This window comes from Centropristis striata, chromosome 6 (genome assembly GCF_030273125.1).
Source record: "Centropristis striata isolate RG_2023a ecotype Rhode Island chromosome 6, C.striata_1.0, whole genome shotgun sequence".
In the NCBI taxonomy this organism is placed as follows: domain Eukaryota; kingdom Metazoa; phylum Chordata; class Actinopteri; order Perciformes; family Serranidae; genus Centropristis; species Centropristis striata.
The window spans coordinates 10718112-10737497 of record NC_081522.1 but is presented as its reverse complement, the minus strand read 5'-3'; the positions used below and the strand labels follow the sequence as shown (position 1 = coordinate 10737497).

Genomic DNA, 19386 nt, shown 5'->3' with positions numbered 1-19386 from the left:
TGGTGGAAGAAGTAAAAGTACTAATCCATCTAGGTTTTTTTTTTTTTTTTTTTTTTTACAACGATTTAAGAAAGACATAGACTTAAACTGCTCTTTCTGTGAAGGACACCCTGAAGATGATTTTCATTTATTTTGGTCTTGCCCTTTCTCAACTAAATCACGGGAAGATATTTGTAACCTGATGTCTTTTTCGATTGAACCTCATTTGTTCCTGTGCTTTGAACATATACTGTTTGGTTTCACCGACTTTCCTTTTGCAAAAGAAAAACAATACTATATCATCAATCTCATATATAATACAGTTAGCCAAATGGCATATACATAAATGTCGTTACGTTAAACAAAAACCTCTCTGTCTTTGAAAATAAAACCAAACAGTATATTAAGTCTATTAAGAAATCAACCAACATGAAAGCTATAAAAACTTTGAATTTATGTACACTTTACAATGTCTTTGTATGAAAGCTTGCCTCTGTGTTGTTGAAACCCCCTGATGGCGTTTTGTTGGTGTATTGTCTTGTATTGCACCATGTTGCTTTAGTTTCCAAAAAAAGAAAGAAGTAAAAGTACTAATTCCACACTGCAAAATGACTTCACTACTAGTAAAAGTCCTGTATTCAACACTTAAGTAAAAGTACAAAACAACCAGTATCAACATGTACTAAAAGTGTCAAAAGTAAAAGTACTTATTGTGGAGAATGGCCACACGCAGATTGTTATATAGCTATATTCTAAATCTATTAGATTATTTTTAGTGATGCATTTATGTAAGCAGCGTTTTATATATACTGTTATGAGGGTTAATTAAAAGTCTAACCGCTCCAAATGTTTCATGTTCTTTATGTTAAATCTTGACCTGAAAAGCAACCAAAGTTTAATGCGGTGGAGTAAAAAGTACAATGTTTGCCTCGAAATGTAGTAGAGTAGAAGTATAAAGTTACATAAAATTACTCAAGTACAGATAACTTAAAATTGCACTTAAGTACAGTACTTGAGTCATAGACTTGAGTAAATGTACTTAATTACATTCCACCACTGCCATATATAAGTCCATATACACCAAAGCAAAGCTGTTAAAGATGTGCATTTAAAGAGGCAACATCTACAGGTATGTTGTAGCTTATAAAGTACCACGACAGAAAAACAGTCGTTTCTGCATAAAAAAATGAGATACCGTTGATTCAAACTGCAGTTTCAATAGACAGTGCTATGAACAAAAAGCTCACTTTAATTCAGTGATATTTTTGTCTTCAGTGCAGACAGAAGGTGCAGACATTACAAACCAGTGACAGTGTGATTTGAGAGACACACACACACACACACACACACACACACACACACACACACACACACACACACACACACACACACACACACACACACACACACACACACACACACACACACACACACACACACACACACACACACACACACACACACACACACACACACACACACACACACACACACACACACACACACACACACTCGAATGTGAAATGTCTTTACAGTATTGCTATATTCACTTCACCTTTTGTTTCAGATTTACTGGAACTTTGTTCCACAAATTCACCCCTCAGCAGGGTGTCCAAGATCTCTCTCTCTCTCTCTTTCGCTCGCTCTCTACACCGTGCACCGATGAAACGCATGTTGGCAGTACTCTGCTTGCATTTCACACATCAGCCTGTTGTCCTGAGTGCCTTTCTGATTTTCCATTTTCAAATTTGGTCATATAACTCCATTTTAAAAGTCCTGTTAAACCATTACTGGCAACAATCTCAACCATTGAGAAAAAAACAAACAAAATATAAAGAAACTAATTACAGTTATTTGTAACTGAGTTGCAGTTAGTCTCTGTTGAACAGTTGAGGATGGAGCAGCGTCCATTTATGTCCTCATTAAGCCCCTGTGGGTCCCATCAGGCTGTGATCTGTGGTCTCTTCACAGCACTCTGGAGAACCTTCTCAGGTCATTGTCCATACACTGTAATATCTTCCTTGTCCTCTCTTTGACAAACCAGCAGACCTCAGGTTTTTCTCATCATGCGGCGGGTTTGCCAGACGTGGAACTTGCTATAAGCTGTCTGCAGCATCTCCTCCAAATGCCCCGTGAGCTGTGAACACATAAAGACATTTAATACAGGTGCCACGTGGGATAAGCCATTATATTATCATTAGCAGCTCAGAGACTTACATTTGTACTCAAGTACTGACGCTGAATCTTCTCCTGAAAAGGACGAAGCTTGGTCATCTGAAATCTCTCGAGGTTTGACTTCATTTTTATCACCTATATGATAAAGTATGAGATGATGAGAACTAATATAAAGGAAAAAATACTGACACATATTAATGGAAAGTCAGTTAGGTTTCTAACTGGATGCATTTAGGAACAAGAAGAAAAATATGTTGATGTCCAAGTGATTTTTTTTTAACCTATAAATTAATTTAAAAAACAAGCATATGTAAAACACAATGTTCTACAGCTACTTTAATCCAGTGTTATAAAACAACAAAACATGAAAAAGTCAAGAGTGTTGTTTGTATTATTTTAAACTCTGCAGAAATTAAACAAAATGTATTTGTATGTACAATTACTTTATACTGTCAACGTTTGCATAATCCTGCAAAAACTCAAACAGCGCTTTGATTTAAATACACATGTATTGCACATTCATACTATGTATTTTTTAAATATTTTTATTATACATGTTTTCTTCCTATTCTATATTTATGAGAATCAACAGTGCAAATCCTTTTTTTGATGTCAGTCATGGGTGAAAAAGACAGAAAACAAGATAATACAGTGACCTTCCTTCAATACACTTATAATAACTCGTCACCTTCTCCTCCAAAAACGGTGTGTTTACAGGAAAACAGGACCAGAAGTGTCTCAGCAACTCCCCAGCAGCTACATAAAGATGTTTCAGCTCTCCCTGAATATCAGTAGGTACCATCTCTGGAAAAACAAACAAGTAAAGACGAAAAGACAAAATAAATACAGATGTGCTACAGGCTCCCACTGACAGCAAGTAATTATAATGTACAACACACTTACGATTAATGGCTTGCTGTGTTGCTGCCTGCATGAGGACGCCACCTGGAGAAAGTGCTGAAATGGCAGAGCTAGCTGCTGTGCTGGACAGCACCTGCAAAGATCATTACTGTATTAAACACTTTAAATGATAGTTTTAACCATTTATATTCCTGACTTTTCAGGCAAACTGAAAGTCTGGATTATTTCTCAAGTCACTTGTACCAGCTTAGGTTGCCAAACGATTTGGGGTGCTGTGTCAAATATATAAAATAAATATAATCCAATTGACTATATGTCACAAAGGGTTATCAAATCATTGCATTCTGTTTAATTGACATTTTAGACAACGTCACAGCTTTTCTGCAATCAGGGTTGCACATAGTGTCTGACCTGAGTGAGGTTGGGTTTGTAATTGGCCATCTCATGCTGGATGTAGCTGACAGAGTTGATGATATCCTGGCTTGTTGAATAGTGTTGGGACTGAAGCGGCACAGGACCATGAGCATACCTTATAAATAAATAGAGGGAGTGAGAAACATTATATTCGAACATGTCACCATACATTCAACATAGAATACAATGCCTGTTTGAAAGCACACAGTGAGGGCAACAAAAGAAGAGCTTCCTTTTCCCTCTACTGAAGATTTTGTACATTTACTTGTTATGCTGAAGTGACATTTTGATGTTTTGATGCACTGACAGAAATTTTCAACAAAAGTGTAAGGAACAAATCGGCCCTTTTCACTATTTCAAAACAGTTTGAAAACACTGTGCAGAGGAAGTAAAGAGTCACTTCCCAAATTCTGCACAGTAGATTTCTGGTGACTGAAACCTTCAACGTTTTCAAGTGAGAAACTTGATAACAAAAGTTTTATTTCCTTTAAAGGTCAATTATAAAGTAAAAATATTTGGAGGTGGCAAATTTCTCTATTAGAAGTGTTATAAAATGAATATCCAAAACTGAGTTTTGTGACAGTTTGCCAATAAATATAAGCAGTTTCAAATCACCTGCCTATTAATGTGTGATTTCGGTGTTAGATTAAAATATTAACCTACAAAAGTAGTAATCAATTATTCAGTTAAGTTACCCTGTATGGAACAAAAATGTTTCTTCAAATCAATATTTATATTAAGAGTTTCAATTTTTTTTTTAACCTGTGTCCTTCTTTTGTCCTTTTGACATCATATTTGTTTATATGGAAAACAGGCATGGCAATACTACATTTTGCTATCTTTAAAAGTTAGGCTTCACAATAATAACTTTTGATACAAAAAAAATAAAAATAAAATGTGGACAAACCGTACCTGTCAGACTTCTTGAGGTTTAACGCAACTGTTTTTGGTCGGTTTTCCCTTTGCAAATCTTCATATTCTATTGCTTCTTGTAATTTAACCTTTGTCAAGAGAAAAAGAAATGTAGTCTGTTAACAAATAATAACCATATTTTGGAAAAACTCTGTTAAAGTTGTGGAGCCATCGTACCTTCTTTACAGGAGGCTGGAAGAAGTCAGAATCCCTCGAGTTTCCATCTGTACTGCTCGTCTCACTCGCTTGGTCAGCCGGAGCCTCCCTTTAAAAATATGACACAGTTAGCAAAAAATTGACTATACTGAGACGTGATTTTTTTTTTTTAAGTAAGTATTTCTTTTATTACCCTTTGCGTGAGCCTGCTGCCAGCACCATGGCACTGTGATGGTTGAACCGCTTTATAATGGCAGAGTTGCTGCTGTCCTTCACCGTCCTGTTCGAAGTTGATGGCAATGTTGTGCCAACTCCATAACCCTGTGTCACAGAAAACACCAAGTCTTGAGATCAAAGGAGGAAAAGGAAAACTATACAAGCAAAAATCCTTGAGCAGTAGGATGTGGCAGAAATTGTTTAATCATTAAATCTCACCTCGTCTAATGTTTTATCCTCCAACGACAGGAGGTCGACCAAAGGGTTCTTCACTCCCTGAACCACCATGGACTTTAACCCTGCATGAATCAGATTTGTGGCTTAGCAAGTTTTTTCCCCTCAATAACTAATTAAAGGTTGAAAAAATACATATACAGACATTGCTAGTAGGGTTGTACTGAAAATTTTAAAGGTAAATGATATTTCAATTCAAAATTAATATTTAAATGGTAGACAAATATGTTGTTTAAACACAATAAAAAAAATCTATCTCAGTTCTAGAACTGTTATAGCAAAATATTTAACTAAAAAAAAAAAAGGATCATGTTATGTATCTGCATTGGCTTGTCACTCCATCAAGATGCCATCACTCATTTAATCAGATTAATAACTTTATTCATCTTGAGAATTATATTTGAGGATTTTTAAAAGCTTTTTAAATATGGCAACAAACATTCAAACCTTTATTCTAAAACCTCAATGTAAAAAACTTTTTCCAAAGGTTGGTTTAAAGGTACCGCCTTAATTGCGAGAAAATCCTAGCATTCATTGGTTAGATTTGCACCTGAAAACACTTTTAAACTCCTACCTTTTTCATCCTGCTTGGCACACTCTGAGAAGATGTCCTGTGTTCCTGTGTTGATGCGGTCTCTGTGGAAATAATGGGACTGGAAAAAGCGGGTCCAGAACTCCTTCTCCGTCAGGTTATGAGGCACATTTTCACTATACTTCTGCTTCACTGCAAGTACAATGCAAGTTAATTAAGATATATTTAGTCGAATCTAGTTGCGGTGTCGAGGAAAACTAACCGTACATTTTACATTGGTCAGAAGGGAATGCACTACACTGTCTATCTAACGATTTACCAGCTGATTTCACAAAGCAATTGTTCCTCTCTGGCTGCAAGTGTTTATTAGTAAATCGCTGTTTGTCACGAAATCTGGACAGCCTTTCACTGTTCTATCGTTAGTGTTGCAAGTGATGAGATAACTCCAAAGCTGAGATGTAATCATTTACCTGCAGGGTATGTTCTGAAGATGGATTCAATTATGTCAGCTGTCAGATTATATCTCAAGCCATTGCAGCCGTCTGTCTGAGGCCTAATGTCTGCCTGTAATGCACAAAAACCATGTTAAAAATGATGTTGTTAATGCTGGCGTAGTCAATCCTTCAATCAATTATCAATGGAAGGTCTAGTTGTGCCAGACTTGACGTACTCACCAGAAAGGCTCCAGATATACCGACTTCCTGTTTGTTGTTGGATACAGCAGAGTCCGCGCTGTTTATGTCTCCTAACCGGTTGGCCCAGAATTCATCTGCGCTGATCACCTGGCTCACCACGAGATCTTTATACAACTGGAAAAGCACTGGATCTTCTTGAAGCATCCTACAAGAAAAAAGGAAAAAAGTGAAAATAACTATTTTAGCATTATTCCTTCAGCTGCAACCTCAATTGTGCCTGGGAAAGACAAGCCATGCCATCTTCCAAGAGAACTGGTTAGTCAATAGTTTGTGCTTTTATTGGAATTGATGCAGCTTTAGTTACATCCCAGATAAGATATAAACCACCATCCTAACACTAAAAACCCAGGGTTAACCCTGAAGCTACATCACTAAACCACAATCCTACTTTGTAGTAGAAGCCGCAGAACATTGTATGGATTTCCTTAAAAATAACTAAAAACCCAGTGCCACAGTGTGGCTCATTTGTGTCTTTTTTCTGGTCAGAATGGAGGTCTTTGGTTACACGGACAATAGCTGTTAGAAGGTTTAATTCATTGCTGGTTTTGGTATTTAAACGTAATTTAATGACAATAATAAAACACAGAATATTACCATATGTATCAGCTGAGTCTCACCTGTTTTTCTCCTCCAGTTCTTTGTTGGCTTTCTTTTTAAACTTGGGCAGCAGCTGCTGCAGCAGCTCTTTGGCAGCATCTCTGTCCTTGAGCGCGCTACTCTCATTGGAAAAGTGGAATGTGGTACTCTCGCCGGTGTGAAGCACCAGCTGCAGCTGGATTTTGGCTTTACCATCTGGGCTGATCTTTTGACCTGCACAGAAAACACATAAAATAGAGCTTGAGAACGTCCTCGCGTAACGCATGACTATTTTATCACTGCGTGTTACTGGATGGTGTCAAGCAGGCCAGCTGACAGTCTTGCCTGGGCCCAGGACGAGATTATCTTAGATGGGCCCCCCCGCGCCCAGATCTCTCCTTTTCTCTTGCTGTTCCTCTCCTCTCCTCTTTCTTTATAAGCCATGACTAAATGTGCAGCTATTTACCCTGCAGATTATGAATGTATATTTTGAAATAAGGGGCTAATTCCCATCTTTCAAGTATAATATCCCTGATTTACAAAAAGCTTTTTTGCAGATAGCCTATTTGTGCAATTAGCTTCATGTATCTATTTTATTCTTAAAAATAAATTAAATATTAATTTAATAAAACATTGCAAGCAAAAACATTCTCTCCTGTTCCTCTCCTCTGCTCTTCCTCTCCTCTCCTTTCCTCTCCTCACATCTCTCTCTGCAAAAGACAAGTGACAGGCATTGGCAATAATGGTTAAGATTAACAAACTACACATACGCTGTTGCTAAATACACTCTTCATATGTATTGGAATTCTGACACGAGCAGGAAAATAACTGACTAAATAAATAAACTATAAATGACTCTCTCTCTCTCTCCCTCTCCCACCGGTAGCCTGTCCCTCCTCTCCGGGGCAGCGGGACCCTCCCGCATCACTCTCTCTGTCACCTGACAGCTGCTGGATCTCTCCCCTCTCGGTCTCATCCTCTCTGACGGAGCTACCAAACTCAACTGTTTCTGTCAAAGATAACGTGTTGTGTCAGGCTTTCTTACAAGCTAATGGACGTTAACATTAGAGCGAGCTTGTTAGGTTACGTTACAAGGCTGTAAACATTGGCTGCGCTGTTTCTTACCTTGCTCTACGTTCACTTTACTAGTCCCAGCTTAACCGTCACCACCTTTTAAAAAAAATATTTGTTCATAAAATCATTAAGGCCTCCATTTTCTTCTTCTCTTTTCTTTCCGTTTCTGAGCACCGGACTTGTGTTGACCGGACATTTTGAGCGAACTTCAAATCAAACGGCAACATCGAAGTTTGATCAGTGGCCAAACCATTTTTGTGTTGGGGGCTATTTTATACAGTCTATGGTGGGGGGTGGGGGTTATTGACCACTAGTTCAAGGACAATTAGGAAGAAAACAAATAAAAAGCTTTTAACTCAAATAAATATTACATATTTTTTCCACAAATAGGCCTATTTCATTCTATTTTTTTAATCATTCCATAATTTAATGAGGGCCCAGTTCTGCCCCCCCCCCCCCCACCCTGGGCACGGGACAGCAGACCCGTTTGTCCCCCCCTATCGGCGGGCGTGGTGTCAAGTACTCACAGCGGATATCTGCATACAAGTGGCTGACTGAGAAGCGGTCTTTGCCCTCCGGACCCCAGGCTATGCGTTCAGCCATTAGATAAAGTGTGCCATCCTGCTTCCTCTGGCGGACCTTTTTCACCACCAGCAGCACCTCTTCTGATAGAGAGGCCATGGCTTGAACTGAGAAACCAAGAAAGCATATAAAGTCTCATTGACTATCATAACAATCATATCATGTCCAGAAATAAAGATAAAATGATAATCAGGGCATTCTGTAGGCAACGATGTTACTTCATACACGTATGTAACGCTACGAGTCGTTACTTCACCTGCAGTTACAGAACCATCGTTAGTGACATTAACGTTAGTAAGAATAAAGGGAGTATCAAGATTTGGATATTAAGCACTTTTTATGAGATGCAAGCATGAACTATTTCCGCTGATTTCACTACAACGTCCTGAATAAATGCCACGCTTCCTACAACATGCTTACTCTCTGCTAGGTAACGATACATAAACGCCAGACAGCCACTGCTGTGTTGACGGTTTTATCATATTAACTTAGCTTACCAGCGTAACGTTAGCTAACGTTAACAATCAAGAAGAGAAAGCCTGACGGAGAAGTCGTCAATAAACTTACTTTACCTCAAAATAAATCGATAATGTGACGGATACCTCGCTTTCCTTTAAAACATAATCTTACAATAATGTATCTCGGGTATAATAATAACTGAATGAGTTTCTTAAACTGATATTTTGACTACTCTAACAGAGAGCGTCCTGACTTCAGCGCCGACATGACTGCCAGGCGGGGTGTTACACTTGAAACGTTCCGGCTGCATACCGCGATAAAAAAATGTAGTTCCTGTCAGAGCCCGATAAAACTTTATTGTACATGTATATTATACATATTTAGTGTTCCTACCATTTATATACAGTCTATGGTTCCTACGCAGGTTTAGATACATTATACAACATATTAGCAAAAAACAAAATCACCATTTATAATTATGGATTGATAAAATATGATTTTATTGGTCTTCAGGAAAAATTCTCAAGCAGATTGAGATAATAAAGTCGTTTTCCAGCTTTGGTACGCATTTACGTATTAATAATTATAATACAACAGCATAATATACATGACTTAACTCTGAATTAATGTATGTGTTTGTAACTGTATTCTGTATGCCTACATATCAAATACTACAAATAATATGCATTCAACACTATATGAAATAATACATATACAATTATACATAATAATAATAATAATAATAATAATAATAATAATAATAATAATAATGACGCACTGTCATAGGCAAAAGAAAAATATTTTTATTTGAAAGAAAGTGATTCTTCTCCTTACCAGCAATACATCATGCAAACACTTGAAGGAATCAAAATTGTATTTAATTTTATTTCAATGTTTGAATGCTTTTGTACTTTAATTTAAGTAAATATTTGAATGATTTTTCCACATCTGATGACCCCTTCAAACTTTATTAAAATAGCATATTTTACCAAATTTTTTTGCAATATAACTCAGGTTAATTTATGCAAATAGCTACATTAATCTTTATTAATATAAACATTTCAACTGTAATATTAATGCACATTGACTTTGTATCTATGTCCCTCAGTTCAGATTTTTTCACACTTGTATCAAACACTAATTGATTTTTAAATTATTTTAACCCTTTATATGCCAGGTTTGGGTCATAATGCAACTATTTTTATAGACCTGGCTGCAATCGCAGCTATGTAACTAACTCTTTTTTTTGTTATGAGTTTGTCATGTCTCTCTAGATGGCTGTATCTTTGATGTGATTCAAGATGACACATGTTTTGATTTATTTAAGGCAGTACGTGCTTGTATGTATGGACCCATGTATACAAAGTAATATTTAGAGGTGCTTTGAACCTTCACAAAAACTACACCTGAAACAGAGTGAATGAAAACGGTGCCACTTGAAAGACACTAGCCCTCTGATCATAATATTATTTTCATGCAATGAAAAGCGTGTAAAATGCGCTCAACCTCTTTTTTGCTTCCAATGGAGTTGAATAATGCAACAAAAAATTATGAACTGATTCCAGGCTGTCTGACTTATTTCTAATGCTTACTATATTACAGAGACAGTTCACAAACTCATAAAATGTCAGGTTTACAGATTATTTCCTGTTCAGATCTTCTCACTGACTCATGGAAGAAACCAAAGAACTTTCTCTTATTCAAACTGACTTCTGTTACTCCACCCTGTGCTGGTGCTGCCAAAGCAGTAAACGTGACATTTTGGTTTTTGTCCATATTTTCAATCAGATGTGTATCTATAATACCAGACCAGGGTGTGATTATGAATTAGTCAAAGTGTTTAACTGCACAAGTCTCCCCTGGGCTGCAGTGTTAAATGTTTTATTGTGATTTAATAAATTGCAAGATGTTTGCAATAAATTGCAAATATTTGCGCCACTAATCCAGTAGTAATATGTGAAAAAATATATATTATAATTAAACTCTCACTGAATGTATGTGTTTGTAACTGTAATCTGTATGTCTACATATCAAAAAATAAAATAGAATAATAATAATAAAATATACATAAAAAGTATATGCATTTAACAATTTATGAAATAACACATATAAAATGATAAATAATGACGCACTGTCATAGGCAAAGGAAAAATATTTTTATTTGAAAGAAAAAGAATCCTTGTTACCAATGATACATCATGCAAACACAAATCCACATAAAAAAATTGCATGGAAGACACATCAGATGTTTGATGATGGATATATTCTTTCAGCTCTTTTATTTATATGGTCAGTGGGTTGTGAGATCGTTCATGTTGATGGTGCTGTTTAAACAATGGTCAACAATCATTTAAATATATTGTTAGTGTAATATCTGAAAACCATTCTTGTGTCTTGTATCTCCTAAGAAATGTACAGTAAAAGTAAGAAAAAAACCCTCTAAAACCAAAAAAGTTTGAATCAAGCTCTTAAAAAACTAAAAAAGACACCAGGACAAAACATGTGCTGTCGTCACAGGGCACTAAGTGGACTGGCCTCCCTGACAATAATGACAACAATAACAATATTTCTTCACATATTGAGTCTTGACTCTCTAATAGTTTTTGGAGAGGGGTTATTATAGCTTATAATCGCATTTGAATGAGATTTTCCTTAATCAAGCTTAATTTTCAAAGTTGTCTGACAAAGGTTTTCGATTATCTTTTCTTCTTGTCCTTTTGATGGTCTACACATTCAGCAACTTCGCAACCACACTTATCAACTGAAATGTAGGAGTGGAATTTCTTGCTGCCATCCTCGCAGAGCATCTCGACCTTCTTTTCACTGGTGGCCATTTCTCGACAACATGAGCATGAATGCATCAAACGGTTGTTCTCCGCAGAGTACCTGCAAGTAGAGATAGAATTAATGTCAGTCACCTGCTGATCAATAAAAAACATCACTTATCTTATAACTAAACAGTTGTTTTTTTTAATAATGAATTAGTAACTACACGGTCGATCATAAACCTCTTTCCATGAAATGATTGTAATGTGATTTATTCTTGGCAGATTAGGTGTATATATTCTCAATACTTTATTTATCAGTCTCTTCCAAACATATCACAATGAAAATTAAACAAGAATTAACAGATGTTTGTGTCTGAAAACAAAATTATCCCAACTTTATGGGCGACTGTATATCTCTGAGATGCTTTGTCATGAATCTCACATTGATGAAGAGGCACCACAGGATCCTGCACAGGCTGTGAGTTCCACTTGCACCACTGACGTGCAGTTCTCCGTCTTCAGGAAGGTGGTGTTCCTGATCATTTCACAGTCTGTACGAGGAGTGCCTGTAAAGGACATGAAAACATCTGTTTTATCTTGTTGCAAAAACACACATTATCATTTCAGTGGCAAAATAAAGCATCTAATATGTGGAGTTTAAGCCTGTATAATGAAAACAGTCATTATCCCCAATTTTGTTTTACCACTGTAGACCCAAGGCAACAGATTATTAAAGTGTGTAATTTAAATGTATTTTATAAACTCATACTTACAAGATTTGCAACAGCCGTTCTTATCCGTTTGTTCAGTTCCCTGTAAAATAGATAATATGGATTGTAAAATAAGCAGTTAGACACTGACAGATATAAAGTCATATAATGTAATATAAAGCTATCTCTTCCTCACTATATATTTGTGAATTTCAGCAAATTTGGTCTATTAATGCTTCTTGTTTTTCTTTAACAACAATCAATACCTCATGGTATTTATTGTTTCAACCCATTAAGAGATATCTATATTTGGCTTGTAGTGCCTGTATTTGCCTTCTATAAGAACTGAAAAAAACTATATAAGAGGTCTATATATATATATAGATAGATTAAAGCTGGCAGAAATAATAATGCATGCTTGTTTCAGGACTGGATTATACTCACAGGGACACAGTTGTCTGGATCAAATGCCGGACATGTTATTTTTGTTTCAATGGTGATGAAATCATTGTTGATCTTCTTGCAGCCGTAAATGACACACTTGTCCTCTGGTGGTGACCAAAACTCAGACGGCTGTCAGAGGTGCAGAAGAGGTCAATTATTGAAGCTAAACAATTCTGACTGATAACACAATTTAAAGTTACAGACTCGTGTTTCCATTACACTGTACTTACTCTGATGATTATTGGTGAAGGCAAGCCTGGGTATGTCACAGCACAGCTTACATTCTTACACCTTCCACAACATTGTCCAGGTATGGCTTCATGCACAGTGCCCTGTTTGAAAAAAAATGCCCACATCAGAATCATCTGTAACTCTAATCAATTAAATTTCAGAATAATTAATATTTTTTCCTCAGGAGAGTTGGATCAAAAATAAAAATTACCCCAAAGTGCTACCTAACTATTCTAACTATTCAACGGTTTAAGAACAGCAACATTAATTTAAGAACACTGGGCCTCATGCAGGAAGCAATATACAAACTAATTTCCCCTTATTTTTGTTTGTATCCACGATTTGTTCTTATTTTGTCAGTACTCAAAAATATCTGAGATGCACCAATGTTATTATAATATGTTATTTTTGCTCTTCTCTTAGAAAAAAAAAATCTTTTTTTTTTACAGTCTACAGCTGTGAAACATACATACATTGAAACATAAGATTTTAATTTGAGGATCATGAAAAACCCAAATATATATCATATAATGCAATATTTTATACCTGACTGTACAATATTTATATTTTGTATTTTTGTTATATAACTTATATCTAGCTACTTTTAACTACTTACTTATTTTGTTTTGTTTTTATGTAGAAATTGCATTGGTTTTGAGAGCTTCTACTTCAATTTTGTTGCACTTGTCCAATGACAATAAAGATATTCTGATTCTGATTTTATCAAGTTCAGATTACTGAACATGAACACTGAACATGAACTGAACTACATATTATAATATTATATGTTTTATAACTGTGTTATGTGTATGCTTAGCAACACAGGGTTTTGATTATCCTGCCACACTAGTACTGACGCTCTGGGAAATCACAGACACTTTTTGAAGTTAACTTATATGGTGTTACCTGTGGTAATAAAAAAAACAAACTATGATATAGTGGGATTCATCAAAAGAGAAGATTTGGATGGTTTAGAACGTTTGGTGGAACTGGACAATATGTCTCTTATTTTAGCTCTTCAACAGAAAATTAAGATATAAAATATAAAATCAATTTAAAGCGTGTACCTGTTACTCTGTATAAACTACATTACAGACCATCAACAAAGGACAATTATATTCACTTTCACTGAATTCAAATGGAGGCAGGGACCTCAGACACAAATGTCTCAAACTTGAGCAAATAAAACCAAAACATTTGCATTAATAGGTACTACATATGACGTGATAAACTGAAAAAAATAGTCTTCATATTATTGTTTCATGTAAAGAACCTCCCTGAAGAAGACCGGCTATATAGATGATAGGGGCTTATTCTAAGCTAACAAAAAACACAATGATTCTGAGTTGCAGGTGATGATACACTAATGCCTTCAAGGCTCTATTCCTAACATTGGCAATCTGTTATTGTGCATATAAATAACAAAGTCTATGCATCAACAACTGTTACACAGCTCTGCAGAAGACTTCTTGTCAGATTGTTAAAGTATTGTGTATTGGGTTCAAAGTCAGATGAATACAACCTGAAACGCTCTTTATAGTTACATGCAAACATACCTCCAGACAGGGTGCACAGTCAATTACATAACAATGATAGCTGTTCAACATGCTGCTGGGATCCTTATTTTTAGTACAGGTGCATCCTTCACATGGACTTTTGAAGAAATCTGTACCGGGCTGTAAATAATAAAATGTTAAGTCATATAAAAGCCAGCAAATCAAATATCACAATGGTCTGACGACAGGGTGAAAATACAGAAGAATAGTGAGTTATAGTTAACTTAAGTACTATTCTTAGAATTATATTTATAGTGCACTTGATTTAAAGATTGCAGAATTTTAGTGACACTTAATAGGTATATACAGCATTATATTTCTTACCATGTACTCAGTATCATTGAAGACGCAGACGTTTTTGGGTACTAAAACAAAAAATGTCAACAAAGATGATTACATCAAAACGCTTATGCTGAATTGAGTTTGAAGTCATTCACACACTGTAAGTAAATGGAACTGAGAGCTACGTGAAAAACTCACCACATCGGTAAGTCGGGCAGCAAGTGTCATTTGGCATGTGGCGCTCCAGCTCATATCCCACTTTGCACTTGTCATGTGGCAGTGGACAGCGGCTTCTATCACATTCTGTTGGTTGAAAGGTAAGACATTTCAAGGGTCGGAGAGTATAATATAGAATGAACACTGATGGATCCTGTCACTGAAATGATCATGGAAAATGGGAAATTAAATTAACTGCTACATAACTTCATAAATAAAATAATTTGTATTAATAATTAATCCAACACCAGCAATTTTATTTTTAAGATATTTTTTGGCCATTTTTATGGCTTTAGTGTGACAGTGTATACTCATTATAGATTGATTATATACAGCACCACCAGTTTAGTCTTACACTATATTCAAAGTGGCTTCCTAGCCAATCATTTCAGATATATACTCTTTATATGAGCTCTTTGTGCCTGTTCAGTGGAGTGCCCATTAAATCATCTGTTATTAAAATATCAAATATTATGCATGACGTCAACACATGTAGGTGCGGTACTTTGAATCACTTACCACAGTACTGTCTCATGCAACAATCCACAGTGCGGTTCACCAACACCTCGCCATCCTTAGTGCAAGCGATTGGTTGTGGAGTGGTACATACGAGAGGCTCACACAGAACACTCAGAGAGCTATTATCACAAGTACACTGCTGACAGCCACTCTTCCAGATATCCCCGATCTGTTAAAGTGATGGAACAACAGAGTTAAGGTTGTAACAACAACAGATACCCTGTGAATAATGGAAATTAGTCATGTTTTGTAGCATTAACCTTCACAGATTTGCCATCAGGTCCAGTGCAACCTTAAATCAAGAAAGAAGTTTAGCTGGACATTCATTCATTCACAAAGAATTAGCCTTTCCTTGACAAAAGAAAATGCTCTTACAGGAGGAAACACAGAGGTTGGACTTTGGACTGAACTGAGTCGTCCCTTCTGGACAGAAACATCCCTCCATGATGCCATCACAAGCTTGGTCCTGGTCGGCATTTGGTCTCTGGCATCGTTTTGCAAATCTCTCATTGTATCTATATATGAAGACAATTGATAGTGGAAAACATACAGAATTATTTCAGAAATAAATGTAATGATCAGTAAAATGCAGTGCAAACACCAAGTATTGATTCCCCCCATGCTACTCTAGAGTTAGCAGTGCCGTTGCCACTTTGGTCCATGTTTAAATATATTACTAAGACATCCATTGTTCCTTCCATAAGTGAACTTAGGTGATCTACTGACTTTCCCTCTAGTGCCACCAAGTGTTTGACATTTATGGATTTAAGTGAAATGTCTCAAACTATTGGGTGGATTGCAGTGTTGTTCATGCCCCCCTCAGGATAAATTGAAAAAAACGTTGGTAAGCGCTTCACTTTTCATCTAATGCCATCATCAAATTCAGATTTAAATGTGTCAAATACTTTGGTTGGTGATCAATAATCTGCAAAATGATTTACAATCTAATCAATCTTAGCTGCACTTAATGCTGCTTAACATGTGTTAGCTTGCTAACATGTTTATTTTTATTTTATTTAACCTTTATTTAACCAGGTTTTGTACTAAGATACTAATCATGGTAAAAAAAAAAAAAAAAGAAGAAGAAGAGGAGAAGTTATTAGAGCTGGGAAGGCAGTTTTCTTTCACCTTTTCTTTTAGATTCTCCTTTTTATAAATTTGTCGTTTTATAAGTTTGTCTTTTTTTCTCTGTTTAGGCTGTGTTTGCAGCTGTTTTTGCAACTGTTTCTACAGTATTTTTTTAAACACTGAATTAGGCCTTCACCATGTCATCTGCACAACTGGGTAGTAAAATAGCCAGCAGGAAAACTATTTCTCTGAAATGACTGCCAAAGTCTCCTGTTAAAGGCTAGATTAGGTAAAGCCTAAAAACATAGCCCAGAGGTCTTGTAGAAGTCCACTTGATTTACAACATGAAATGGTTATGGAATTTTTGCCTTGTGACACCAAACAAAAGTCACTAGCATGGGTATGGACTTAAATGACATACTGCTGACATTATGTTATTATTGATAATAGAATGAAGTGATTACCTTGCATTGCAAGTTGATACCACAGTCGACCCACAAGCCTTGTAGACCTTATTTTGGGGACATGTATATTCTGCAACAAGAGGAAATGGATTTTGATATTTAAAAAAAGGTAATCTGGAATAACTCATCAAAATAACAAAATAAGTGTTTTTACTGAAACAAAAACCTCTTACCACACTTTCCGTTTGTAGCATTCCTCCATGGTGTGCACACGGATGCATCAGCGCACATTAAGGCGTACGCCTCCATACTGGAACAGCCGTAAGTGGTATTTGCCATTTTGCAAACATCAAATTTACAGGCCTCATAAAATGGTTTTGGTGAGATCACTTTGTGGCATTCCTCAAACACACTTAATGGAGAAAAAACCCCAAAAGAAAGTAGGCCGTTAATCAGAGTACTACTTCAGAATGAATTGATGTGTTATGCTCTGTAAATTCTTACTTGCTCATCAATATTTCACAAAAGTCAGCACTGCAGGGTGGTTTTGAAGGTGTTGGTGATGGTGATGGTGATGGAGGCGGATTTTCACAATATGGCTTATTCTTATCTGGTATACGCCATTTTCCCATCTGAGAGCATGCGGGATTAATCTTGCCATTTGGTAATCTGCAGTCATTTTTCTTGTCATTGTCACAAACCCCTTGTGAAAGTAAATGATAACAGATTTTAAAGCAGGTGTTACCATATTTGTTACATCCATTGGCACTTTCATATTAAATCCAGCACTGTATATATATTTCCATATATGAATGTAACTAGCAGCCTTATTGGCCAAAACTCAAAATCCCAATCGATTATTGGCTTACCACACTGTCCCTCTGTGTTGTTGTGGAAAAGGGAGAACGGCAAGTCAATGCTGAAGAAAAGTCCTTTAAACATCACGACTGCTTCAATTTCCGGGATTCTCAAAAGCAGCTCAATTGCTGTACTTGTTATGACGAAGTCATCGTTAGAGTAGGTTGGGATTACCTGCTTGCCATTGACGGACACCTAAACAATTGCAACATTGTTGAGGTGAAATATTTTTAATAATCATTAAATATATTCCAGTAAAATAATTTAAATAGGTTAAGACAGTTTGTTGTGATAAAATTTACCAAGTTCTCAGTCTTTGGGATTCTCTCCTGTCGAAGAATAATTTCATAGTCTTTGTAGTACACAATCAAAGATTCCGTACAGGTCACAACTTGAGAGGGAACACAGTTTTCGTTGTTGATGAGAATTGAAAAATTGTGTCGAGGAACGATCTCTTTGACAAGGACATATGTGCAGTTTTTCTGGAAGCTGTAATACTGGCCATCAAATGTCACATAATGAGGATCTCCCCAGCCAGTGCAAATACCTGCAAATATTAGATTAGGATCACATTGAGTGTTACATCAAAGCAAAACTACATATCTTGTATCCATTGTTTTTAGGTTAAGATGTCTGAATGTGAAATTTTAAAAGACTTTCATGAACTTACATTTGCATTCATAGTGGAAACAACAACCTCCCTCGTCATAAACCCTGGTAGGTGGGTGCCCATTGTCACATACAGGTTTGGTCAGTGATTTACATTTCACATGTTCTGTTATTACTTTTCCATCCACACATGTTGATGTGGTGCAGTTGTTTGGCTTCCAGGATTCACCATCCTGTGAAGGACAAAGAAGCATTTTAAATTATCTATTACCAGTGAAGAAAATTTTAAGTTTGAGCTCTCCAGGTGCATACATTTACAACACATAGTACATCTATAATTTATGAAATCCACGAAACAAGAAATTATTTAACATGCCAATGAAATACAATATACAGCACAGATGTTAAAATGAATCACATTAATGTGTTGACATTCTTTCATAATTGTTATGTTGGATTTATTAATCCTTTAAATGACAAAGTTAAATTATTTGTTTTGTATTTATTATAGCTATTTATGTCTGTATTTGTCCTATTGTTAATTTATTGTTTGAATGTGTTTTTGTAAATGTGGTGTGTGATCAGACCCCAGGAAGAATAGCCGCGACTTAGATGACCCCAAACAAACAAATATTCTGCAAATGCTGTATTGGGCAAAAGATATGTGATGATGTAAGAGATTTCTACTCTGCTGTTGGCTTTTTACAGGGAAGAACTAAAATTTGTAAGGTGTGGTTATCAGCTGTTGTTGCACTTTCATGTTGTTACTGACAACTCAAAAGACCAATTAGTATAGTAAACAAATAAAGTTCCCTCCTTTAATCTAAGTGATCAGTGATCTTGTTTCTGTCCTTTT

General features: G+C 36.0%; 2 protein-coding genes across 3 annotated transcripts in view; both read right to left on the bottom strand.

Annotated features, from left to right (window-relative positions):
- Positions 1–567: 567 nt before the first annotated feature.
- Positions 568–9135, bottom strand: gtf2h1 (general transcription factor IIH, polypeptide 1). 2 transcript variants are annotated; one of them, XM_059335566.1, is made up of 15 exons: positions 8979–9135; positions 8352–8513; positions 6792–6984; positions 6154–6319; positions 5950–6043; positions 5522–5671; positions 4933–5012; positions 4691–4818; positions 4519–4606; positions 4342–4430; positions 3427–3544; positions 3058–3148; positions 2843–2958; positions 2197–2289; positions 568–2116 (listed from the first exon to the last, which is right to left on the bottom strand). In XM_059335566.1, the coding sequence occupies exons 2-15, from the start codon at positions 8503–8505 to the stop codon at positions 2030–2032; spliced, it is 1647 nt and encodes a 548-aa protein (XP_059191549.1). In that variant the 5' UTR covers positions 8506–8513; positions 8979–9135; the 3' UTR covers positions 568–2029. The 2 variants fall into 2 exon arrangements, with proteins under 2 accessions (XP_059191549.1, XP_059191550.1); XM_059335567.1 differs by having other exon boundaries at positions 8352–9135.
- Positions 9136–11025: 1890 nt separating this feature from the next.
- LOC131973003 (mucin-5AC-like) overlaps positions 11026–19386 on the bottom strand; it is a 37732-nt gene continuing 29371 nt past the window's right edge. The window contains 17 exon segments of the mRNA XM_059334838.1: positions 11026–11751; positions 12076–12199; positions 12407–12446; positions 12788–12916; positions 13018–13119; positions 14575–14694; positions 14899–14939; positions 15055–15159; positions 15592–15760; positions 15852–15883; positions 15967–16106; positions 17124–17193; positions 17297–17475; positions 17568–17766; positions 17933–18116; positions 18224–18468; positions 18592–18763. Coding sequence (XP_059190821.1) covers positions 11562–11751; positions 12076–12199; positions 12407–12446; positions 12788–12916; positions 13018–13119; positions 14575–14694; positions 14899–14939; positions 15055–15159; positions 15592–15760; positions 15852–15883; positions 15967–16106; positions 17124–17193; positions 17297–17475; positions 17568–17766; positions 17933–18116; positions 18224–18468; positions 18592–18763 — 2241 coding nt within the window. The 3' untranslated portion in view covers positions 11026–11561.

Bases quoted from the DNA above. Each gene is read 5' to 3' on its own strand.
- gtf2h1 (XM_059335567.1), bottom strand. From the start codon at position 8,505: ATGGCCTCTCTATCAGAAGAGGTGCTGCTGGTGGTGAAAAAGGTCCGC. The intron at 6,320-6,791 runs GTGAGACTCAGC...TTTTTCTTGTAG, and splicing joins GAACTGGAGGAGAAAAACAG to GATGCTTCAAGAAGATCCAG. The intron at 5,013-5,521 runs GTAGGAGTTTAA...TGATTCATGCAG, and splicing joins TGCCAAGCAGGATGAAAAAG to GGTTAAAGTCCATGGTGGTT.